Raw genomic sequence first — 21,216 nt, forward strand, 5'->3', positions numbered from 1 at the left:
TTAGCCTCCCGAGTAGCTGGGATTACAGGCGCCCAGGCCACCACATCTAGCTTGTGCTTGTATTTTTAGTAGAGATGGGGTGTCACCATGTTGGCCAGGCTGGTCTCGAACTCCTGACCTCGTGATCCGCCTGCCTTGGCCTCCCAAAGTGCTGGGATTACAGGTATGAGCCACCGCACCCAGCCCAAATAAAATATTACAAATCAGCATAAAATAAACATCCCTCATATAGTTGTCTTCAATTTTCTGGATACATTTCTACACATGAATACATCAAGTTTAAGACATTCATTCCTAGATGCACATACATACATATAGATACACACACATACCATGAATACACCAAATGTATATATGTAATATATATGTGCAAGATAGATACACACACACCAACATCTTAAATCATTATGACCTGCGGAAGAAATTACTTTCCTCTAGTATTTCCTCATTTCTTCCATATGGCCCTCCTGGTTGGAAGAGGGTTAGTATGAAAGGCTCAAGAGAAATGAAAACTCTCTGTACCTCCCAATGGTTATATTTTAAATACCAATTTCACTGGAACATAAATACACTAAATATATGATTTACTTTTTCCAGTTTTCCCTTTGCATAATGACAACTATATAATAAATCACTCAAACCTTCCCTCTCAATCTTTGTTTATGACTCAGTTTCACAGAATGCTTATGTTCACCATGCTTAATCGGTACCAATTCTACACTCAGCCCACAGATTCTGTACAATGCACCATGAGAAATGTTTTGTCTTACATCGGTCTCAATCTCACAGGTGAGACCACCATATAACATATGTTTAAAAAGAACCAAACTCAAGAGTGGATGAGCAGGTTGAACACACAGTCCTCAAGGGAGTAATCTAGGAACAGAGTCTGCATTCTGCCTACCACATGGGTCTCCCCAGAGCCACGAATTATTTGACTTGAGACAGAAAAGTCAAGGACCAACTAAGGCCATGCCCCAAAGAGCAGAGGTTTAAATACCAGGCAGATCAAAGGCAAAAATAGAAATAAAGTTAAAAAAAAAAAGCACTCAAAGATATTAGACCCAAAATGGGACCATACTGAGACTTTATCCTACATATAATCAAAAGCACTGAAAACAACCTGCTTTATTACGACTTGAATCAATATTATTTAATATCATGTTCTAGCTAAAGACATCTCATATCGCACTTCCCAATGGCACTAAATGTATCGTGCTATGGTTATTCTCCTCCAATACCTTACTCCCTTTTGCTACCACCTTTGTAAAAAACAAAAAGTACTACATAAAAGAAAAGCTAAATGTCCTGCCACTTAGTGAAATAAACCGTAGCAGTATAGAGAAACAGAGGCAGAATGAACTAAATCCCAGCTATACTACATCACTAGCTATGTGACCCTAAGTAAGTCATCTAACCACTCCAACTTTCCTCATGTAAAACAGGGGTGATAATAACAGCATCTGATCACCATTCATCAGAGAAATGCAAACCAAAACCACAGTGAGCTATGACTTCACATCTGTTGGCATGGCTACTAGCAGAGAGATAGCAGGTGTTGGTGAAGATGTGGAGAAAAAGGAGCCCTGGAACACTGTTGGTAGGAATGTAAATTGGTACAGCCATTAGAGAAAGCAGTGTAGGTGTTGCTGAAAATATTAAAGACAGAACTACCATATGATCCAGCAATTCTACTTCTGGGCATCCATCCAAAGGAAATGAAAAGCATGTTGAAGAGATATCTGTACTTTCATGTTCACTGCAGCACTACTCATAAGAGACAAGATATGAAACCAATCGAAGCGTCCATCAACAGATGAATGGATAAAGAAAATGTGGTACATGTACACAGTAGAATATTATTCAGCCATAAAAAAGAAAGCAATCCTGCCATTTGCAACATCATGGATGAACCTGGAGGGCATTATGCTAAGTGAAATAAGCTAGACACAGAAAGACAAATAAGGAATCTAAAAAACTTGAACTCATAGAAACAGAGAGCATAATGGTGGTTGCCCAGGGGTGGGAGGTAGGGAAAATAGGGAGATATTGGTCAAAAGGTACAAACTTTCAGTTATGAGTAACTTGTAGAGATCTTATATATAAGCATGGGTGGTGATGGATGTGTTAATCTGATTGTGGTAATCAATGTGTATATCAAATCAGCAAGAATATATTCAACACATACACCTGGAATGTATTCAATCTTTTTCAATTAAATATTTTAAAATTTTAAGTGTGTGTGAGTGAGAGTGTGTGTCTGTGTGCGTGCGTGTGTGTGTGTAGTGCACAGAACAATGCTTGGCTCAAATTAGGCCCCACATTAGTACTGATTATTATTTAAATTTAAAAAATCATGAATTACCTTATAGGCAACATGATTTTATTCACAATTTTTCAAACCACACATTTGTTTGATATGTTCCTAGAAAGTATTGCAACAAACGCCTACTTAGGCAAATTCACTACACTCAGATCAAATGTCTTTAGAGGACCTTAAAGCAAAGAGCCTATAGGTGCACATAGATGTGTACTGTGTACATATTATATACTCACACATAAAATTCCTTCTATTACTCACATTCTCATAGAGAGCTTGAAGGGTCTCCAGGTCAACCACAGAATTATCCAAGTTCACAACAGCTGTGGAAAAAAAAAAAGAAGAATATAAATTGCCATAAGCCACCTGTGCAAAGATGTTTGACCATCTCAGGCAGCAGGCTCATGGGCCAGCAGCCAGAGGAAGTAGGGGCTTTAACTTCAATGTTTCCCCTTGCCCCCACTGCAAAGCCTGCAGCAGGAATTTCACTGGGCCAGGTGTCAAGTGTTAAAGCTTTCACTTGCTCCACAAATACTAAATCCCATGAAAATGGCCCAGGCAAAGGTCAGAGAGAAACTGTGAGGTCTGTTTTTCGAGCCCAACTGAATGAATTTGAAAAATCTGCTTCATACCAGCAAAGTAAGCAAATCACTCTGGTGAGTGCTACATCCCAGTTTTATACCAATATACGTTTAAATTTGCCAGCTTATCTAGAACATTTGACAAAGGTGAAATCTAATCATTAAACGGATGGACTTAGTGTAAAAATGATGGGTGCATTTCCTGTTAGAATTCCTCAAAATATTATAATCAAAGGATGACTCTTTTATACTGGTAGTGATATTAGCACAGATCGTACCTTAAAAATCCATCCTTAAAATATATACTACCCATGGTTATACAAGGAAGAAGCAGGATAGATCATAGACAAAACAGTAGTATTTTCTTTATGCATTTGTTGCCTGGGGAAATTTGTACTGTATTTTGGAGTAGGTATGCATTATTATTTGGTTTAGGCATAGGTTAATACAAATCATTCTGCATTTTCTACATGGATATTTGGTAGAAACAAGGTGAATTTGCCTTGATAGAATTTGTGCCAAGTAGCCAGTGAAGCTCTTGGGGAGTTAAAAATTTCCGGGACAAAAATCACCAAGTGAATAATCACAAACTGGATATATTTATTTCGATAACAGAGGCATTTTACAATGTCTCTTCTCTCAAAGTTTCACATGAGACATTTTCTAGTTGACTCTGGCAAAACCCCAAGAAAGAATTTAAAAAGACAAGTGGGAAATGGAAGTATAGGATGGATGAGAAAACTAAACTAGGTAATTTAGCATTTGGATTTGGAGCTGGGAACAGAGCCCAGATTCACCAAAAAAATATTGTACCAAGTAGAATATGATACTTCTATCCTAATAATAATCCACTATCTCAATTTCCAAAAAAAAAAATCAGATCTGAAATACATATCTAAGAGTCTCTGACAGATCTTATTCTTTAGACCATATAAGGCAAACACATCATGAACTTTAATGTTTCAAAGTAGTAAAGGCAAAGTCCAACTACCTTTGACCATATTTCAAAAATTAATTAAAAGGGATTATCTAATAATTTTGCTGTGATAATATGTAACGAAATGCATAAAACCCGAGTAAAAACAGTAAATTTATGTATGGAATTATCTTCTTCCGATTTGTGCAGAGTCTAGCTCTTCAAGAAAATCTTGCAGTGAATCCAAAGGTTTCTGATTTTGGAATTCATTAGCTAGTTAATAATCCAGTAATTCTCTACATGATAAGAAAACTATAAAGGAAATGCGAGGGGTCAACTTGGTGTCAGATTTCATCCCCAGAACAAGGCAAAGAAACACAATAAAATTGTTCATGATCAATTCAAAGCTCATAAACTACACAATTGTCCTTTGACTTTATCCATCATTTTAAACCATACTATTATTCCCACAAGTTTTCCCCACATAAAACTTTACTTGTGAATATCATGAGGTTTCTCATCTTTCTATCTCATGCAATGTCATATACATGAGATTGAAAGAATATTAAGAAAGGTATCTCATGCAATGTCATATACATGAAATCAAAAGAACATTCTTAATAATGAATATCTTAATACATGTTATGTGCTCCTAAACAAGTTCTCAAAGGGTCCTAACTCATGAAATCTCATCCACAGAAAATCTCACTGGAAAGCAACACTGTTACTGTTTCGCCACATAATTTCCCCCTAGTTGGCATGAGAGAAGTTAACACAATTCAAATGGGAATGAGCATTTTTCAGGGCAAAATCTAATCATGCTTCTGTAGCCAAAAAGAAAGAAACATTACATACTGACAGATGAATGGAGGCAGTGATCAAAATTCTAGATAGGAAATAAAGGTAAAAGAAGTAATTTGGGAAAGATTAAAATTATCGAAGTGCCATACTTCCTCCTCAATTTAAAAAGCACATGCTAACATTTCAGAAATCAGGACTTAGATCAAAATGTCTATGTTAGTAGATGTTTAGTAGTGCCTTCCAATGCTCCCTTCCTTAAAATCTGTGATTTGGTCAATGGTACATTTTCAATGGATGAAATTCTAAAATCAAGGAAATAAGATAAGCATTCCCAAATGTATTCAACAAATGTAAGGTGTTTCCTATACATCAGGGATTACACTAGTTTACTAGAAGGGTTAACAGTTACTTGAGTAATAATGGTTTGAAGTTGGAGCTATTTGGGTGGGAATGTGCTGAATAGCCCAGCCTTGAAAGTCTGCAGACAACTGGTAATGCACAGAGAATGCCATGATCAGAGTTCTAGATCATGCTAAGAATGACTGGATGTATTTTTTATTTTTATTTTTTTGCTTATTTACTTATGTACTTACCTATTTACTTATTTATGTATTTATTTATTTAGGTGGCAACAAGATTCAAAGAAAAAACTTCTCAGAAATTTCTTGGTTCCAAGTCCAAAATTTCAGGCTTGTTTGGGAGGAAAGAACCTGGGTATTGAAATTATATCAAGGTGATTGTTCCTCCAAAGGGAATATTATTATTATTATTATTATTATCATCATCATCATCATCATTTTTTTTTTTTTTTTTAAGATGGAGTTTGGCTCTCTCACCCAGGCTGGAGTGCAGTGGCGCGATCCCGGCTCACTACAAGCTCCACCTCCCGGGTTCCCGCCATTCTCCTGCCTCAGCCTCCCGAGTAGCTGGGACTACAGGCGACCACCACCATGCCCGGCTAGGGAATATTATTTTCACAAGATACAGTTTCCTGATGTGGAACAAACATAGAACATGGAATCAAACTAAACTAAGTTGAAATTTAAACTTTTATTTGCTGCTGCATTACTTCAAGTAAGTTACTTTTTAAAGTTTTAGTTCCTTTATGGGGCAGGGGCAAGGAAATAATGGAAAATATTAGCCAAGTTTTGGTTTGGGGTTTTCGTGGGGCTCAGAGGCAATAAGAAGTAAAAGGGTCTGACATGTAGTTGCTTCATGTTACTTCCGCATGTCAACTTTTCACATAAATTCAACTATTAGAACATCTTTCCTACTCAAGTAAGCCTTGTTATCAAGCCCAAGAAAATCTTGCTGAGAATAATGGTTTCCAGCTTCTTCCATGTCCCTGCAAAGGACACGAACTCATCCTTTTTTATGGCTGCATAGTATTCCCTGGTGTATATGTGCCACATTTTCTTAATCCAGTCTGTCACTGATGGACATTTGGGTTGGTTCTAAGTCTTCGCTATTGTGAATAGTGCCGCAATAAACATACATGTGCTTGTGTTGACTTTTTTCTATTTGTGTTTTAGCTTCCTCGTGTATCCAAAAACAAACAAACAAACAAAAAACAAACAAAAAAAACAAACAAAAAAACCATTCCAACTGTATCTACTGAGGGATGGAACCTTTATCTGAATGATAAACCATTGGAATGAAACAAGAGAGCCTGGTATAGAACTACCAGGGCTTGTTCATTATACTCTGTCTTATTTATTAGCATTTAAATGATTAAGCAGAAGACTAGATTTCAGATAAATCCAAAATTTAAAAGAATATTCAGTGATAAATGTTGAGTTCAGATTACTTTATCCTCTAATACTCAGCAAGGTGTTAATGTGATTATACTTCAGATTAGAGGTCAGATATCTCACACTCATTTCCTCCTTGCTGCTTTAAGAGTAACACCTATCCTTGTCTGGGACTCATTACAATCCCCACACCCACCCAACCCCTGCAGGTCTACAATGCAGTTTTAATCACTTTCTTAAAAATATATATAAATACTGCAGCCAACAGACACTTGAAAAAATGCTCATCATCACTAACTATCAGAGAAATGCAAATCAAAACCTCAATGAGATACCATCTCACACCAGTTAGAATGGCGATCATTACAAAGTCAGGAAACAACAGATGCTGGGGAGGCTGTGGAGAAATAGGAAGTTTTATACTGTTGGTGGGACTGTAAACTAGTTCAACCATTGTGGAAGACAGTGTGGTGATTCCTCAAGGATCTAGAACTAGAAATACCATTTGACCCAGCCATCCCACTACTGGGTATATACCCAAAGGATTATAAATCTTGCTACTATAAAGACACATGGACACGTATGTTTATTGCAGCACTATTCACAATAGCAAAGACTTGGAACCAACCCAAATGTCCATCAATGACAGACTGGATTAAGAAAATGTGGCATATATACACCAGGGAATATTATGCAGCCATAAAAAAGGATGAGTTCATGCCCTTTGCAGGGACATGGAAGAAGCTGGAAACCATCATTCTCAGCAAACTATCGCAAGAACAGAAAACCAAACACCTTATGTTCTCACTCATAGGTAGGAATTGAACAATGAGAACACTTGAACACAGGAATGGGGACATCACACACCGGGGCCTGTTGTGGGGTGGGGGGACGGGGGAGGGATAGCACTGGAAGATATACCTAATGTAAATGATGAGTTAATGGGTGCAGCACACCAACATGGCACATGTATACATATGATACATATGTAACAAACCTGCCCACTGTGCACATGTACCCTAGAACATAAAGTATAATAATAAAAAATATATATATATAAATAATATAAATACATTTAACCAGGAAGCATCTGTTCTGTTTGTAGGTGAGTGGATTCAAGGAGAAAGGTGTTAAGAGGAACCACTGACCCTTTTTGCACATTAAAAGATTATTCACTTACTTGTCAAATATGCTAACTTTCCAGGATTACAACAATGGAGATATTTACCACTTCCTTTAAACAACCTACAAACCACCACGTGTTACTAATCACTCCAGCTGGACGTAGTGGCTCACGCCTGTACGTAATCCCATCACTCTGGAAGGCCAAGGCAGGCGGATCACCTGAGGTCAGGAAAGACCAGCCTGGCCAACATGGTGAAACCCTGTCTCTACTAACAATACAAAAATTAGCCAGGCATGGTGGTGCGTGCCTGTAGTCCCAGCTACTTGGGAGGCTAAGGCAGGATAATCACTTGAACATGGGAGGTGGAGGGTTGCAGTGAGCCAAGATAGTGCCTCTGTACTCCAGCCTGGGTGACAGAGCCAGACTCTGTCTCAACAAACAAACAAACAAACAGACATCACTCCAGGCCAAAATAGATAGCAATTCTTGTCTACAATTTTATCAAATGCCAATGTCTAGATAAAGAGTAGAAGAACATAGTAATCTTTCAGGCTTTCATATCAATTAGCTGTGTGTCTTTGATCAAGACACTAAACTTCTCTGAGACTTTATCAAGTGGGATAACTTTTGTTTATAGCATATGCTTATCATGTGGAGAAAATACGTGATTATATGGTAGAAAGATAATTCAGAAAGCCTTGGATTAATAGGTGTGATTAATTTTAAGGTGTATATTACCTGTAAGCACGCTGGTTCAGAAATTAGATTAAAACTAGGTGCTAGATTAAAACTAGGTTCCGGACTAAACATTTGCATTCAATAGTTAAAAGTTAAGATCACAATAGCTCTTCTAGTCATGAACTCCACCCGTATGAACTCGCTAAGATCCAATGTCATTGTTGTTAAACCATGCTGTTAAAAAATGAAAAATGAAATGGCCAATTTGGAAGTCAAATAGTCAATTTAACCTAAGATATTTAAAATGTCTCAAAATGTCCAAACAGAAAAAGAAATCTGTTTTCTTTCGAGTTTAAGGTTTTGATTGATGACTGCATTACATTAAAAAAATAAAAGAAAAAGCAATTCAAAACAACCAAGCATTATAGACGCAACCTAAGAAACAGTCCCACTCTTGGCCGTGCGCAGGCAGGTGTCTATCGCTGGACACTTGGTCTTTGCTATTAACGTGTTCTCCTCCGTGGCTGCCTCTGTCAGCGCCAGAAATGTGGTACATGCTTCTTATTCTAACTTACTACAAATGTTGAATTACCCACAGGCTAGAGAGCAAAGTAATCTATCTGTATGAATGTTTACATGATAAAACGAATCCTGTCTCTACACTTTCAAAGAACTGCACAGAAGGGAAAGGACATATTTTAAGAGCGTGCCTTAAAAGGAACTCATTTAAAACAAAGCACTTCAACGAAACATTATTAGACAAATTTGTTGATCTTTCACATATTTTGAGTAGCCAGATTAAGTAGTTCTCTTTATTTGTGTAATCCCTTTTTTTTTTTTAGAGAGAGACAGAGTGACAGGCTCTCACTCTGTCACTCAGGCTAGGGTGCAGTGGTATGATCATAGCTCGCTGCAGTCTCAGACTCCTGGGTTCAAGCAATCTTCTCACCTCAGCTTCTCCATGTGGTTGGGACAACAGGCACATGCTACCACGCCCAGATAATATTTCTATGTTTTAATTTTTTTGTAGAGACAAAGGTCTTGCTGTGTTGCCCAGGCTGGTCTTGAAGTCCTGGCCTCAAGTGATCCTCGCACCTCAGGCTTCCAAAGTGCTGAGATTACAGGCATGAGCCACGGTGCCCAACCTATTTGTATAATTCAATATGATAGGATTACTCTTGTTGAATGCAACACTTTAGCTATGGAACAGTGTTAGTACCTGCCTTACACTGATATTTTTTAAAAGCAGGGATCTGTTGGATGAGACAGGACCGGAGCAGTCTCTCAGGGCTGCGCATGACGGCCCCTTCCTTCCATCAGCCATGAATACTTATCCCAGCCACTGCAGTCACCTACTTCAATCTTTCCTGTGTGATCTGCTAAACTGGTGGTAAAGATGCCTCAAACTAGAAAATCTCACAGTGTTTATTACCAAGTGTGTTACTCATTTCTGCATGGCAAGTTACACCAAAGCTTAGGGGCTTAAAGAGCACACATGGATTATCTCATACTTTCTGTGGGTCACAAATCCAGGTGCAGCTCAGCTAGGGGACTTTGCCTCAAGGTCTCCCATAAGACTGCAATCATGGTGTTGGCAGGGGCTACGGTCTCATCTGAAGGCTCTGCAGGAAGATCTGTTTCCAGCCTTACTCACAGGCTGTTGGCAGGATTCAGTTCCTCAGGCTGAGGGCCTCGGCATCTCACTACTGGTTGGCTGGAAGTCTGACTCAGTTTCTTGCCAGATGGACTTCTCCATAGGGCAACTGTCACGGTAGCTGGCTTCCCTTAGAGTGAGACAGAAAGGGCATGCACGACAGAGCCTCCTTCTCTTCATAGCCTTATTTTGGAAGTGACATCCCATCACCCCTGTTCTGTTCTGTTCTATTCAGTGTGAGTCATGAGTCTAGCCCACATAGAAGGGGTAGGGAATATCACAGGACCACGAGTCTCAGAAGGTGGGGAATCTCCAGGGACCATCTGAGGGGCTGCCCATCACAACACATTGCTAACCCATGGCTCTCTGTTCCTTGGACTTCAAGTTCCAACTTGTGCTGCTCTATGGGTCTCTACCTTGTGTTAATTTTATTAATGCGAATGTTTTTATTCTCTTATGAGGCTCTAGGTTGACAAAAGACATGGAGAAGCAGCATGATTCAGTGGAAAGAAAAAGTGCACTCGTCAGGAAGGCTGGCTTCTGGTTTCGGCATAACCTATCAAATCAGCTAAACCTCATCATTTCTATAAATAGAGATCATATGAGATATGATCTGCAGATATACAGAGATGTCTGAGACAATATGGACAGACCCTTCCCTCCACCATTACATGGTCACGCTTCATTCACTGTTGTATCCTTTCTATATCTAGAAGAACCCAGTACACAAAAGACTTGGGAAAACATATTCTGTGAATGTTGAAAGGCGAAAACAGGCTGAGGTTAGCAATTCCTGAAAATCAACTCTGCCTTTAATTTTACTGGACAAACTGATCATTCTTTGAGATCACTCTGATTATCCTTTCATAAATAACTAACTTCACTCTAGCTGACATCATAATTCAAAAATACAGAACACAAAGATAATAATATGTCATGTCACATTGCCATCTGATGGCACTGGAAGGCAGTGGGGCACGGTGACCATACAACTGTTTATCTGTATAACCCGGAGCATCTTGGGCTCTTCATCTGCAAAATGGACCTAATAAGAAGAGCACCTTCCCTACAAGGTTCTTGCAGGAGATTAAATAATAAAAGTAAAATGCAGTGCCATGCACAAAGCAAACACTCAGAAAATGTCAGTTGTAGTTATTATTATGACCCATATCACAATCCTATAATGGAAACTTTTTTTAAATATCTCTCCAAATTAGTATCTTAGATTGAGAGGTTTCAGATGAACCAGGTTGAAAACATTCTCAGCAAAAAGAAAAATGACAGTTTCAGTTTTACTGATAGTAACAGAGGAGACTAAACAACTAACCAGAGGGAAGCCATTAACACTCATTTGGGTTAAAGTATATGGAAAGAGAAGTAGAGTCAGCAGAAGCTTAAACACAAAATGAGTACAAATCAGCCCACATTTACGGTTCATGCCCTCTTTTCACTGGCAGAGGAAGAAAGAGTATAAGGGCTTGAAGAAAGCATCTTTACCCTATTTAAAATGCAGAAGCCACAGGAAAAGCTTTGATGAAGTTAGCTTTGCAAGCTGCTGAGAAGCAAAGATCTTTGTTTGAGCAGACACCCATCTTACGTAGCAGAGATCAGAAGCATCCTCTCATTTAAAAGAGTCAGGTTTGTCATCTTACTCTAGCTACCAGGAAACCACATTTTGTAAGAGATCTCTCTTAGGAACTGCAGGGAGCATGTCATTTAGACTTTAAAATCAGGACGAAGAGGACATATAAGCAGTTAATTTTTGTCTCACTGTACATTTCAGTGAAATAGAAACTTTTACATTTTGGGGGTAAGTAATTGAAACGTATCTGACAATATTTGTTTTCGCTTTGGTAAATGTCCTACAAAACATTTTGGGAATCTGGAGTTATACACACTCCCCCATCTAGAAGAGCTCACAGTATAATGAAGTAGAAAGACGCATTGACAAATAACTACACAACAATTACACCACAATAAAAGCACAAGGTAGAGTTTGTGCAAACGAGAGAAAGAACGGCCTTGTCAGATGTAAAAGATCCTCAAAGTGACAGAGTTTGAAAGTGAATGACTACGAAATAGATGGTCTAAATCTTAAAAGCATCACCTAACATTCAGATTGCTTCATTCGATTTGCACTGTGATATGTATTAGTACATATTGCTGGGAAGCATCTCTGATTAAGATGGCACAGTAAGTACATGCATTTGATTTTGTCCTCTCCTGAAGTTTCACTAAAGCTATAGTAAAAACATATTTTAAAAAGTAAACCCATAAGGACTGGAAGAAAGGAGAGGAGATGACAGCAATGAAATGTGGAAGCCAGCTGTACTTGTTTCATAGACCTTAAAATGATAAAGCCATAACTTTCATTGAGGAAAGTGAGCACCAACCCTGAAGGCGAAGGAACTGGCAGTGGGTACTTGTCCAACTGAGGGTAAAGTGAAGAATACCAGAAACAAGGAGCACTGGGTGAATGCTGCCAGTCAGTTACATGCTTATTCTGAAAAAGTCCTTCCCAACTTCACCAGGTTGATTTTCTTGAGAAATTAAATCTAAATCTCTGGACAAAGATACAGCAAGCACAACTGTAGGATAGGTTGCTTTGCTGAATACACAGGGACCATGTGGAGTCCTGCATGTTGAATACAAAAGTCTCCATACCTCCATTCAGCCCTCTTCCCCCAACTTAGGGTCCACAACACTTCCAGACAGGCCTTTACTCCCCAAGCCAGAAATGGGAAGTCTCCAGGAAATCTCTCCATCCCAGGAAAAAAGACCAAAAGATAAAGACGTTGGTGAATGCCTGACAAAAAACATACATCGAAAATGCTACACTGAACTCAAAGTCCAAGAGCCCAACATGAGGACTCAGCACTTCTCATCACCTTATAAACTTAAGCAAGGACAGCCAAGGATCAAATCATCTATGGGAAGCCTCTACAAGGGATGTTAGAAACCAGAGGGGGAAAAACAAAACAAAACAAAAAAACTGGAAAAAAAATAAAGCAGTAAAACTCCTCCAACTCCTACAAAGTGTCATCAATACTTGTTGTCCCCACATTCTTCTCTGCCCATCACTTCCTAATCCCACTCATCAAGTCTTTGCTCTGATTACTGAGTCATCAGTGTTTTAGATCTTGTGAAATCCAAACGCACATTTCTCAACCCTTGGCAGCATGTGACAGTTATAAATTCCTTCCTTCTGATACACGTGCTAAACGTTTATCCTAGCTTCCAGGATACAACGCTCTCTTCCCCTTCCTCCTTCTTGTTAGGTTCCCCATTCCTCAGTCTCCCCTGCTGGCTCTTTCTCTCCCTAACCTCTCATTTTTGGAATGTCCTAGGGCTGACTACCGCCACCCTTTCTATCTATACTCACCGCCTTGGTGGTCTCACCCACTCTCATGTTGGCCTTGAAATACTCCGGCACTTTCATCTCCAGCTTCCGACCTCCTTCCTGAATTCCTCACTTACAGAACCAACAGCCTTCTCAGCATCACCACTTGGGTGTCTAACAGGCAGCACACTACACGTATTCTTCTGTCTTACATGACGGAGCCTCCATCTGCTTGGTGTTCAGAGGAACTGTAAGTAATTCCTCTCTTCCCCTCACCTTCCACATCCAACATATCATGAATCGTGCAGGCTTCACATTCCAAACACATCCAGAATATGACTTCACCTCACCACCTCCACCCCTACCACCCCATTCTCAGACATTCCCGACTATTGCCTGCAATTCTTGCAACACCCTCCTAATTGGACAAAATGTTTCTTCAAACAAAAAACAGGGTAACAGAAAAACCCAATAGAAGATTTGGGAAATAAATGTGAGAATTTCCCAAAAGTAGATCAAAAAGGGAAAGAAGAGAAAAAGCCAAGAAATTTAGACAAATTCAGGAAGGCCGACATCCAAATAACAGGAAAGAAAAGGTTGACCAGTTCCTGAGAGTACATCCCAGTGAGTTAAGATTAACAAAAACCATAGAATCACGTACTTCCTCTGACCATATGCCTGCCAGATATAAAGCACTTGGTTCATACTGTAACCCGGCCAGAAGCTGTATCACTGGTGATCCTTATGTTCACAGAACTCCCTCATTACATTGTCAATTAGTTTTTACATTTCTAAGGACTCAGAAAAGGTCCTTAAAAATTTCAGGGACTCTGAAGCTAGAAGATAGATTACAACTTAGAAACTTTTTCTGCCTTTCTTTTATAACCCCTCATCTAATAATAGAAATATTTCCCTCTTCCTACCCAGCTAAGTTTGTGTCTGTCTTTAGGTGTTAAAAGACAAAACAATATAAAGTTGAGGAAAAGTTGTGTAGATGGACGAAGAATTCCAAGATTGGACAGCTGGGGAAGGGAAAGTGCTTTTATAGAGGCTATCATGTGTATTCTAGTGGAATTAAAGAGAAATAAAAACGGAATTCCAATATCTATAAGCTTATTAGGAAGCAAAATGAAAAACACAGGTCTAGATGGGGGGGGGAAATGTCATTCATTCCTGATTTCTAACTCAATCCTCTCCCCAGCTTAAAAGATTGGCTCACATTAGAGAGTGATGTGGGCATCTAGTTAGAATATAGTGATGAAGATTATTTGAAATACGAATGAGATCCTGACAATTACCCACATGACAATATGGCCAAAGTGTTAAACACATTTGAATCAGTTAAAAAATTGTTTTCAGCAGTAAGTAAAAGAATATCTGAGTAGATAGGACTTGAACAAAGCTAAGGTAGGTCGACATTGATTCATGGGCTGAAAGAAGTTAGGGCCCAAAATTTTTAAGTGGTCTTCATATGCCTTTTCCTTTTCCTCACATGGAACAATTGCTCCTACTGTACCAGCCATCACTCTCACATTCCAGGCAAAACAAAGGAGGAAAAAGGAAAGCAACAAGAAGAAATGCGCAATGCCAATGAATCGTAAATTTTTAGGAGAGTTCTACTTACGTCTCACTGACCGGATCAGTTTCCTATGGTCACCCGGAACGAGAGGGAAACTGGAAAGTGTAGCTCTAAATGTGGACAAACTGCTGTTTCTAACAAAATAGCAATTTCAAGCTCCAGTCTAAGTAATCTCTAAAACACTTCATAGGTACCAACGCTCATGACTTTCCCTACCTCTGGATTCCACCCTTTAACATTAATAAAAGTCATCTGATACACTCCAGCTATTCCTTCTATTGTATGAAAGTATGTGTTCGGTTCCTCCAGGAAGATTCTGAAGAGCCTAATAGCAGAGATCTTGTCTTAGACATTACTGTATCATGCCAGAGTGTCCTGCATATAGCAGACAACTGAAGAAGTGTGTGATGTAGAAAAACAAAAGTCATTGCTGAACCTCCAGAGAAAAGTCATAATAGATAACCTTAAGAAAGGAGCTATCACTCACACATTTGCTTTATTGGCTCCAGAAATCCACAAAGGCAGAAATGCCTGAGAAAGCGAAAGCCAAATAAACACTGGCATAAGCAAAAGTACCTGCTGCAAATGGTACTACAAGCACAAGCCTCTAAATAATAGTGAGGAGAGGAACTGCAAAGAAAAGAGCAACGGACAGACATTACGAAGGGAAGGAGCCTTTTCCTCCTCCACATCTACAATCTGTGGTGGATACAAAGGGCCCATTTTTATTTTCAGGACTGCCTTAATTTTTATTTGGTTCTATTACTGTTTTAATCTGCTGGGAAGATGTAAGAAGGAAGAAGGAAAAAAAACATAGTTTGGCAGAAATGCCTAGAACGATCATCCCCAATCTTTATTTGAAACTCAGTAAAGCATAGAAACCTTCAGGAGGTGCATGTCACTGTGCGACTGGATGCCAATGGAGTCAAGAGTCATACCCAGCATTCCTTTCGAAGGAATATAATGCCGATGCATGAATCCCCAACTGAAAATCTGCACACCTGGGCAGTTACATTAAAAACTTCCAAAATGTATATTACATGACAAAAATTTTCTAAAGATGTAGCCAAGCAACTTTTAAATTTGTGTTTGATTTTGCTTGGATTAGTTACGTGAACATATCCAACAGCTGATGAAAACTAACATTTCACAGGAAGGAAGACACTTGCTACCATATTCATCGGAACATTTTACACTTGATAATAAGATGAAAGGAAATACTATTTGCATTCTTTCTACATCTCGCCACTGAGATGCTTGGGCACCTGGAAACCTGGGGCCTCTGAGTACGCACACAAACGTGGGCATCTTGCCAGAAGACGTGCTGCCAGGCATTCTTAACCTACACCTGAAACCCTGCACACGCTCGTGAGTATTATTCCAAGTAATTCTGGATTATCTAAAGACCACGATAAAGGTCAGTGAAATGGCAAATATACCAACAGCATTCTTCTGTTGATCTCAAATTAAAATAATGGCATTCTACTCCTTGTTTTTAAAGACTTCTAAATTTTATTACTGCTCTTCTGATTCAAAGCCCTAGTTTACACAGTATCATGTTTACTGAGAAGTCTTAACTCACCAATATAATAACTCAAAAGTTGTGGTTTTCTCCAGAACTACATGAGACTTAGACCTCGTGTTTTGGATTTAGATAGACCTGAACTAAAAACATGGGTCTGTGACTAACCAGCTGTGTGTCTCTTGGAGAGACTTGGTAAGCTCTCGGAGCTTTGGTTTATTCACATGGGAAATAGACATATTAGTGGTAATGTTATTATCCCCTTAAATGGATATTATAAAGATTAGAGGTAATTCCTCTATCGTGTGGAAAACAGTCCTTGTTACAGCAGGCACTCAAAACTGAAAGGTTCTTTAGTTTTTGGTCAATGTCTAAATAGCACATATACCTTTCTAGATGTATTTGCTGTCATAAAGCAAAATATAAATTGGAAAATAAGAGTATAATTTTCGTATTATTGTTTGGACCTTAAAAATAAAAGGACAGTATATTCAAATCATGCATCTATATACAACTGGGCTAATTCCCAATTTCATGAACCAAACTAAATGAAGATCTGCTTAAAGAATAGTGGAAAAATGGGTTATTTTCAAACCAGCAGTCAGTGTATAAATTGCTCTACAGTAAGAAATGCACAAATGACAATACCTTAGAGATATTACCAAAAAATGACAGTGATATTGTGACATTTGTCCTTCCTTTATTGCATATTTTAAAGTTTGCTAATTAAATGGTATGATATTGAAAGGGGACCATTTATTAATAATTGTAAGACAAAAATGTACTCTCTTGAGAGACATGCGTTTAAATGTCAGAAATTAATGTAATAATTACAAAATATTTTTATTCAGCCACAAAGAAGACAGAATATCTTCTGGGAAACACCATTCATTGAACAAATATTCAGAATTCTAACTCTAAGCTAGGTACTCTTGTGCACCCTGAGGATACAGCATAAACCAGACAGACATAGTTCCTGCCCTAGTAGAGTTTACGCCTTGTTATCAAACAGTGAAAATACCGTATGTCCTAAAAAGGAAGAAAACTGCATTTTTTATAATATCTTGTAATTTAGAAATCACCTGAATTTTTACTAGCTGCTCTTTTTGAACAGTTTAGCATGGTGGAGCTTTACTGTAAGGTACAGAGAATAAAATCCCAGAATGCCATAGACTTTGAGCTTAGGCTACATAAAGAAAGGCTTTCCTGCAAGAAAAAACTAAATCCAATACACAATCCAACACTGGTACATCTCAAGCATACTTGCTTATACAAGGTTAACGACATAAGTTACTGATTAAGTCGGTAGGCTTCATACACCTATGGGCCTTGTTTATAAGAGCTGTACAAGTTAAATTGTTAGAGAACAAATGCATTTTGTTTGAGTCAGTATGTCGCCGTCTTGTCTAGGCGGGAGGAAAAAAAATGGATACCAAGACTGTGATCCTTTTGGAATAAAATCTTTAAATGCAAACATGATTACCATTGTAGACTGTTTAATCTAGCGATATTGTATTTCATTTCTGTTTTTGGAGAGGTTTGTTGATTTGACCATACTGGGTATGACTCGGCGCTTATCTCAACTGTTTAGATAAGGTTTATTTGACTTTGGCAGGTGACAAAATCTAGGGTGTGGAATAAGGGAGGTAGAAAAAAAGACTGGTATATTCCCAGATAGTGTTTATTTTAAGCATAGTGTATAGATGAGCAAAGAGTTTCAAACAACGCACTGTACTTTATGTAAAACACCCACTGTCTGTTGAATGTTTTCCGTAAACCAGCACTGCAAAATGTCCTTTATTGGGCATAACAGACTTCACCTTCTTGCTTAGGTAAACATTTACGCTCTTGTAAAAGAGGGCTTAGTGAGTTCCCCTGGAAATAGAACCCTAACTCTCGGATCACATTTTGCCACTGTTTTCTAACACACGCTCTAAAAGGGGAACAGGGATAAACTTTATTTTGAATGTAAGCATATATATTGCTCCATAAGTCCAGAATCTATCAGAAATCTAAAATGTCTTATGCCAAAATAACTTTCATACCCATAAGAATCATACTTTTTTCAGTGTAATTCTACACAAACATGTCTCACTGAAAGAAACCTAAAACAGAAAAGCTTGAATTTATAAACACAATGATTATAATCACAGTTTTAAGGGAAACATTTCTCCTTTTTAAAATAGTTCACCTAAAACTTCATTTAAATATTCAACTTCTTTAGTATATGTGAACATTTATATATTGGCAGACGTGTTGAGGTAGGCGGAAGAACTAAGAGGTTTGGTCACTAAAAATTAAAAATTCATAAAAAAAAGAAAACTCAGTTGTGAATTTGTAACATATGACTGAGAAGATCAGAGCTTACATACCAAAATTAGTCATGCTAGGTAATGTCTTTCATTGTACTATAGAGATCACCTTAATCAACTTGTGTTTCATTACATTTCCAATATGTTTAAAACCATGAAAAATCTAACACCCACATATTTATCACCCTCCCTTTGGAATAATTTTGTTCTTATTTACATCAACATGTAGTTAATATATGCAAAACTACGATACACTGGTTTTTGTGTATGTTGAGTCACATTTTGATATTTGTTCAGTTAATGAAGGTTTCTTTTTTTTCTTCTGAGGTGTATGTTGATGTGTAAGAATTAATGTTTCCTTGTCTAGAGGAATGAGGAATGAGTTAAATATGGGGAGGAGTTTCAAAGATTAGGATTTATCTGATGTGCTTTTAATGAATGAAAAGTTGCTTCTAAGTAAAATAAATACTTTTCAAATATAAGATAGAAAGGCCTCATTCTAATTCCTCCACTCACATTTTTGAGTTCTAATTAAAGTTCCAGAGGTGACTCGTGCATGGAAAGTGAACCGCTAAGGGAATTTTCCTTCTATTTACTGTGCTGTCCTCACACTTCCCATTCTCTCCAGAGTTCAGTAAGTACCACCTGCTTCTTAACAGAGATGCCTTGACAAAGAAGAGTATCAATTTTGCTTTTCCCAACCCCAACCCCTTCCTCCTTCATTGCTTTAAATATCCAGTGACTTTCAGCATTTCTGCAACTGCAGAAATGAGGTGTCCCACACATTTTGATTTAATTGAGCAAGATGTATCTGTCCTCTTGGCATTAGAATTTTTTTTTCATTAAAGAAAACCATTTTTATTGTCAGAGCTTCCTAACATCCTTCAATTGCTCGCAATATGTGCAAATAGTAAAAATACAGGACGGGCATCACTGTGTTAAAAAGCTTAGGTGGAAACCATTGGTTGGAGGAAGGTTTAACCTACCTCAAGCACCATGAATTTTCAGCACAGACATGTCCCTCATATAACACTAGTTCCAAGTCTCTTCTCTTCCCCCACTGTCCAACTAGAACAAAATTACAGTTCAAGCTCAGGTTGCTCTATGAATAGTAAATGTCTCTTTAAGATTCCATTCAAATAACTGGACAAAAATTTAGGAACTTTCTCCATAGTCCCACACCTACTGGCTTGACAGGCCAGGAATCTCATTCCGTCATTACAGAAATCTGCTGTGGTCTTTTACTTGTCTGCTCCTCTACATAAATAATCCCATGAAAACTGAACCAATAAAAAGCAATGCAGACTTCAAATTTCACAATGTATACATATAAAGATACTTTTGTATTTTCATTTGTTTCTTATTTTCAAGATGTGCAAAGTCAATCTAAATGTATCTGTGTAGGGAAAACGGTTGCTAGTGGCTAAAACAGTTTAATAAAGCACTTAAAATTTAATCTTAGCTGAAATTATGATCCTCATTGTTAAAGAAGCAGCAATTTCCTATTAATAAAATTCCTAAGGAATACCAAATCTCCTTCCATTCCTCGTCTCTTCTAGCTGAGGAAAGAAGAGAGTAAGTGGATTTGTCCTCATCTGCCAGGCTACCACAAAGGAAAATTCAACCTCTCCCCCAAATTCCTCTTTGGCACAGAATAAATGAGTTCAAGTTGAGGCTAAAAGTTAACTCCCCAGACTTCATCGTATTTCGACACTTTAAGCCTTTCACTAAGTATTCTGAAATTACTACTCAAGAGTATCACAGATGCTAGAAGAGTGACATCATGTCTTTGTGACACCCAGACCTTGTGCTACGTGCAGCCGATGATGGGAATACAGCACTCCAAAGATTGTGGCCAAGATAATGACAACTGACCCCACAAATGCTCATTCAAGCCACACTGCTGCAGTGAGGCCAGGAGCCCCAAATGCTTGTTTATAGAGTTATGAAATAAACTTTTAAAAGTGGGCACTTAGCAAGAAGCCTTAATATATGCACAGTGTAATAGGAATTAGGGTTCATTGGACCACTGATAAGTACATTTGAATTAGAAATAATTCATCTCAAAAGTGCAAAATGTGCATTTTGGTAACTATTCTAAACATTTCAAATATTTCACAAAACAGTAAAGCCTATTAGAATTTAAGTAAATATTTGAGTTCCATTTTTAATGAACTCAATATTTTTAAGTTTATTATTTACCAGACATCTAAATATTTCAAAAGCCTTGACTCTGGTAAATAAGGTAATGTTAGAAGATGCAGGTACGGGCCAGGTGCGGTGGCTCACACCTGTAATCCTAGCACTTTGGGAGTCCAAGGCGGGCAGATCACTTGAGGTCGAGAGTTCAAAACCAGGCTGGCTAACATGGTGAAACTTCGTTTCTACTAAAAACACAAAAAAATTAGCCAGGCATGGTGGTGGGTGCCTGTAATCCCAGTTACTTGGGAGGCTGAGGCAAGAGAATCACTTGAATCTGGGAGGCGGAGGTTGCAGCAAGCCAAGGTTATGCCACTGTACTCCAGCCTGGGTGACACAGTGAAACTCTGTCTCAAAAAAAAAAAAAAAAAAAAAAACAGAAAGAAAGAAAGAAGATGCAGGTACTTAAAGTTGGGTAAGGCATAATCTTGATAAAA

The 21,216-nt window shown here is 38.2% G+C and overlaps 1 protein-coding gene across 2 annotated transcripts in view; it reads right to left on the bottom strand.

Moving 5' to 3' along the window:
* FMN2 (formin 2) overlaps window positions 1-21,216 on the bottom strand; it is a 398,539-nt gene that overhangs the window by 188,735 nt on the left and 188,588 nt on the right. For both annotated transcript variants that reach the window (XM_005539682.4, XM_065542730.2), the window contains exon 8: window positions 2,582-2,643. In XM_005539682.4, the coding sequence (XP_005539739.3) occupies window positions 2,582-2,643 (62 nt within the window). The remainder of the gene's footprint in view (window positions 1-2,581; window positions 2,644-21,216) is intronic.

Source organism: Macaca fascicularis, chromosome 1 (genome assembly GCF_037993035.2).
Source record: "Macaca fascicularis isolate 582-1 chromosome 1, T2T-MFA8v1.1".
NCBI lineage: Eukaryota > Metazoa > Chordata > Mammalia > Primates > Cercopithecidae > Macaca > Macaca fascicularis.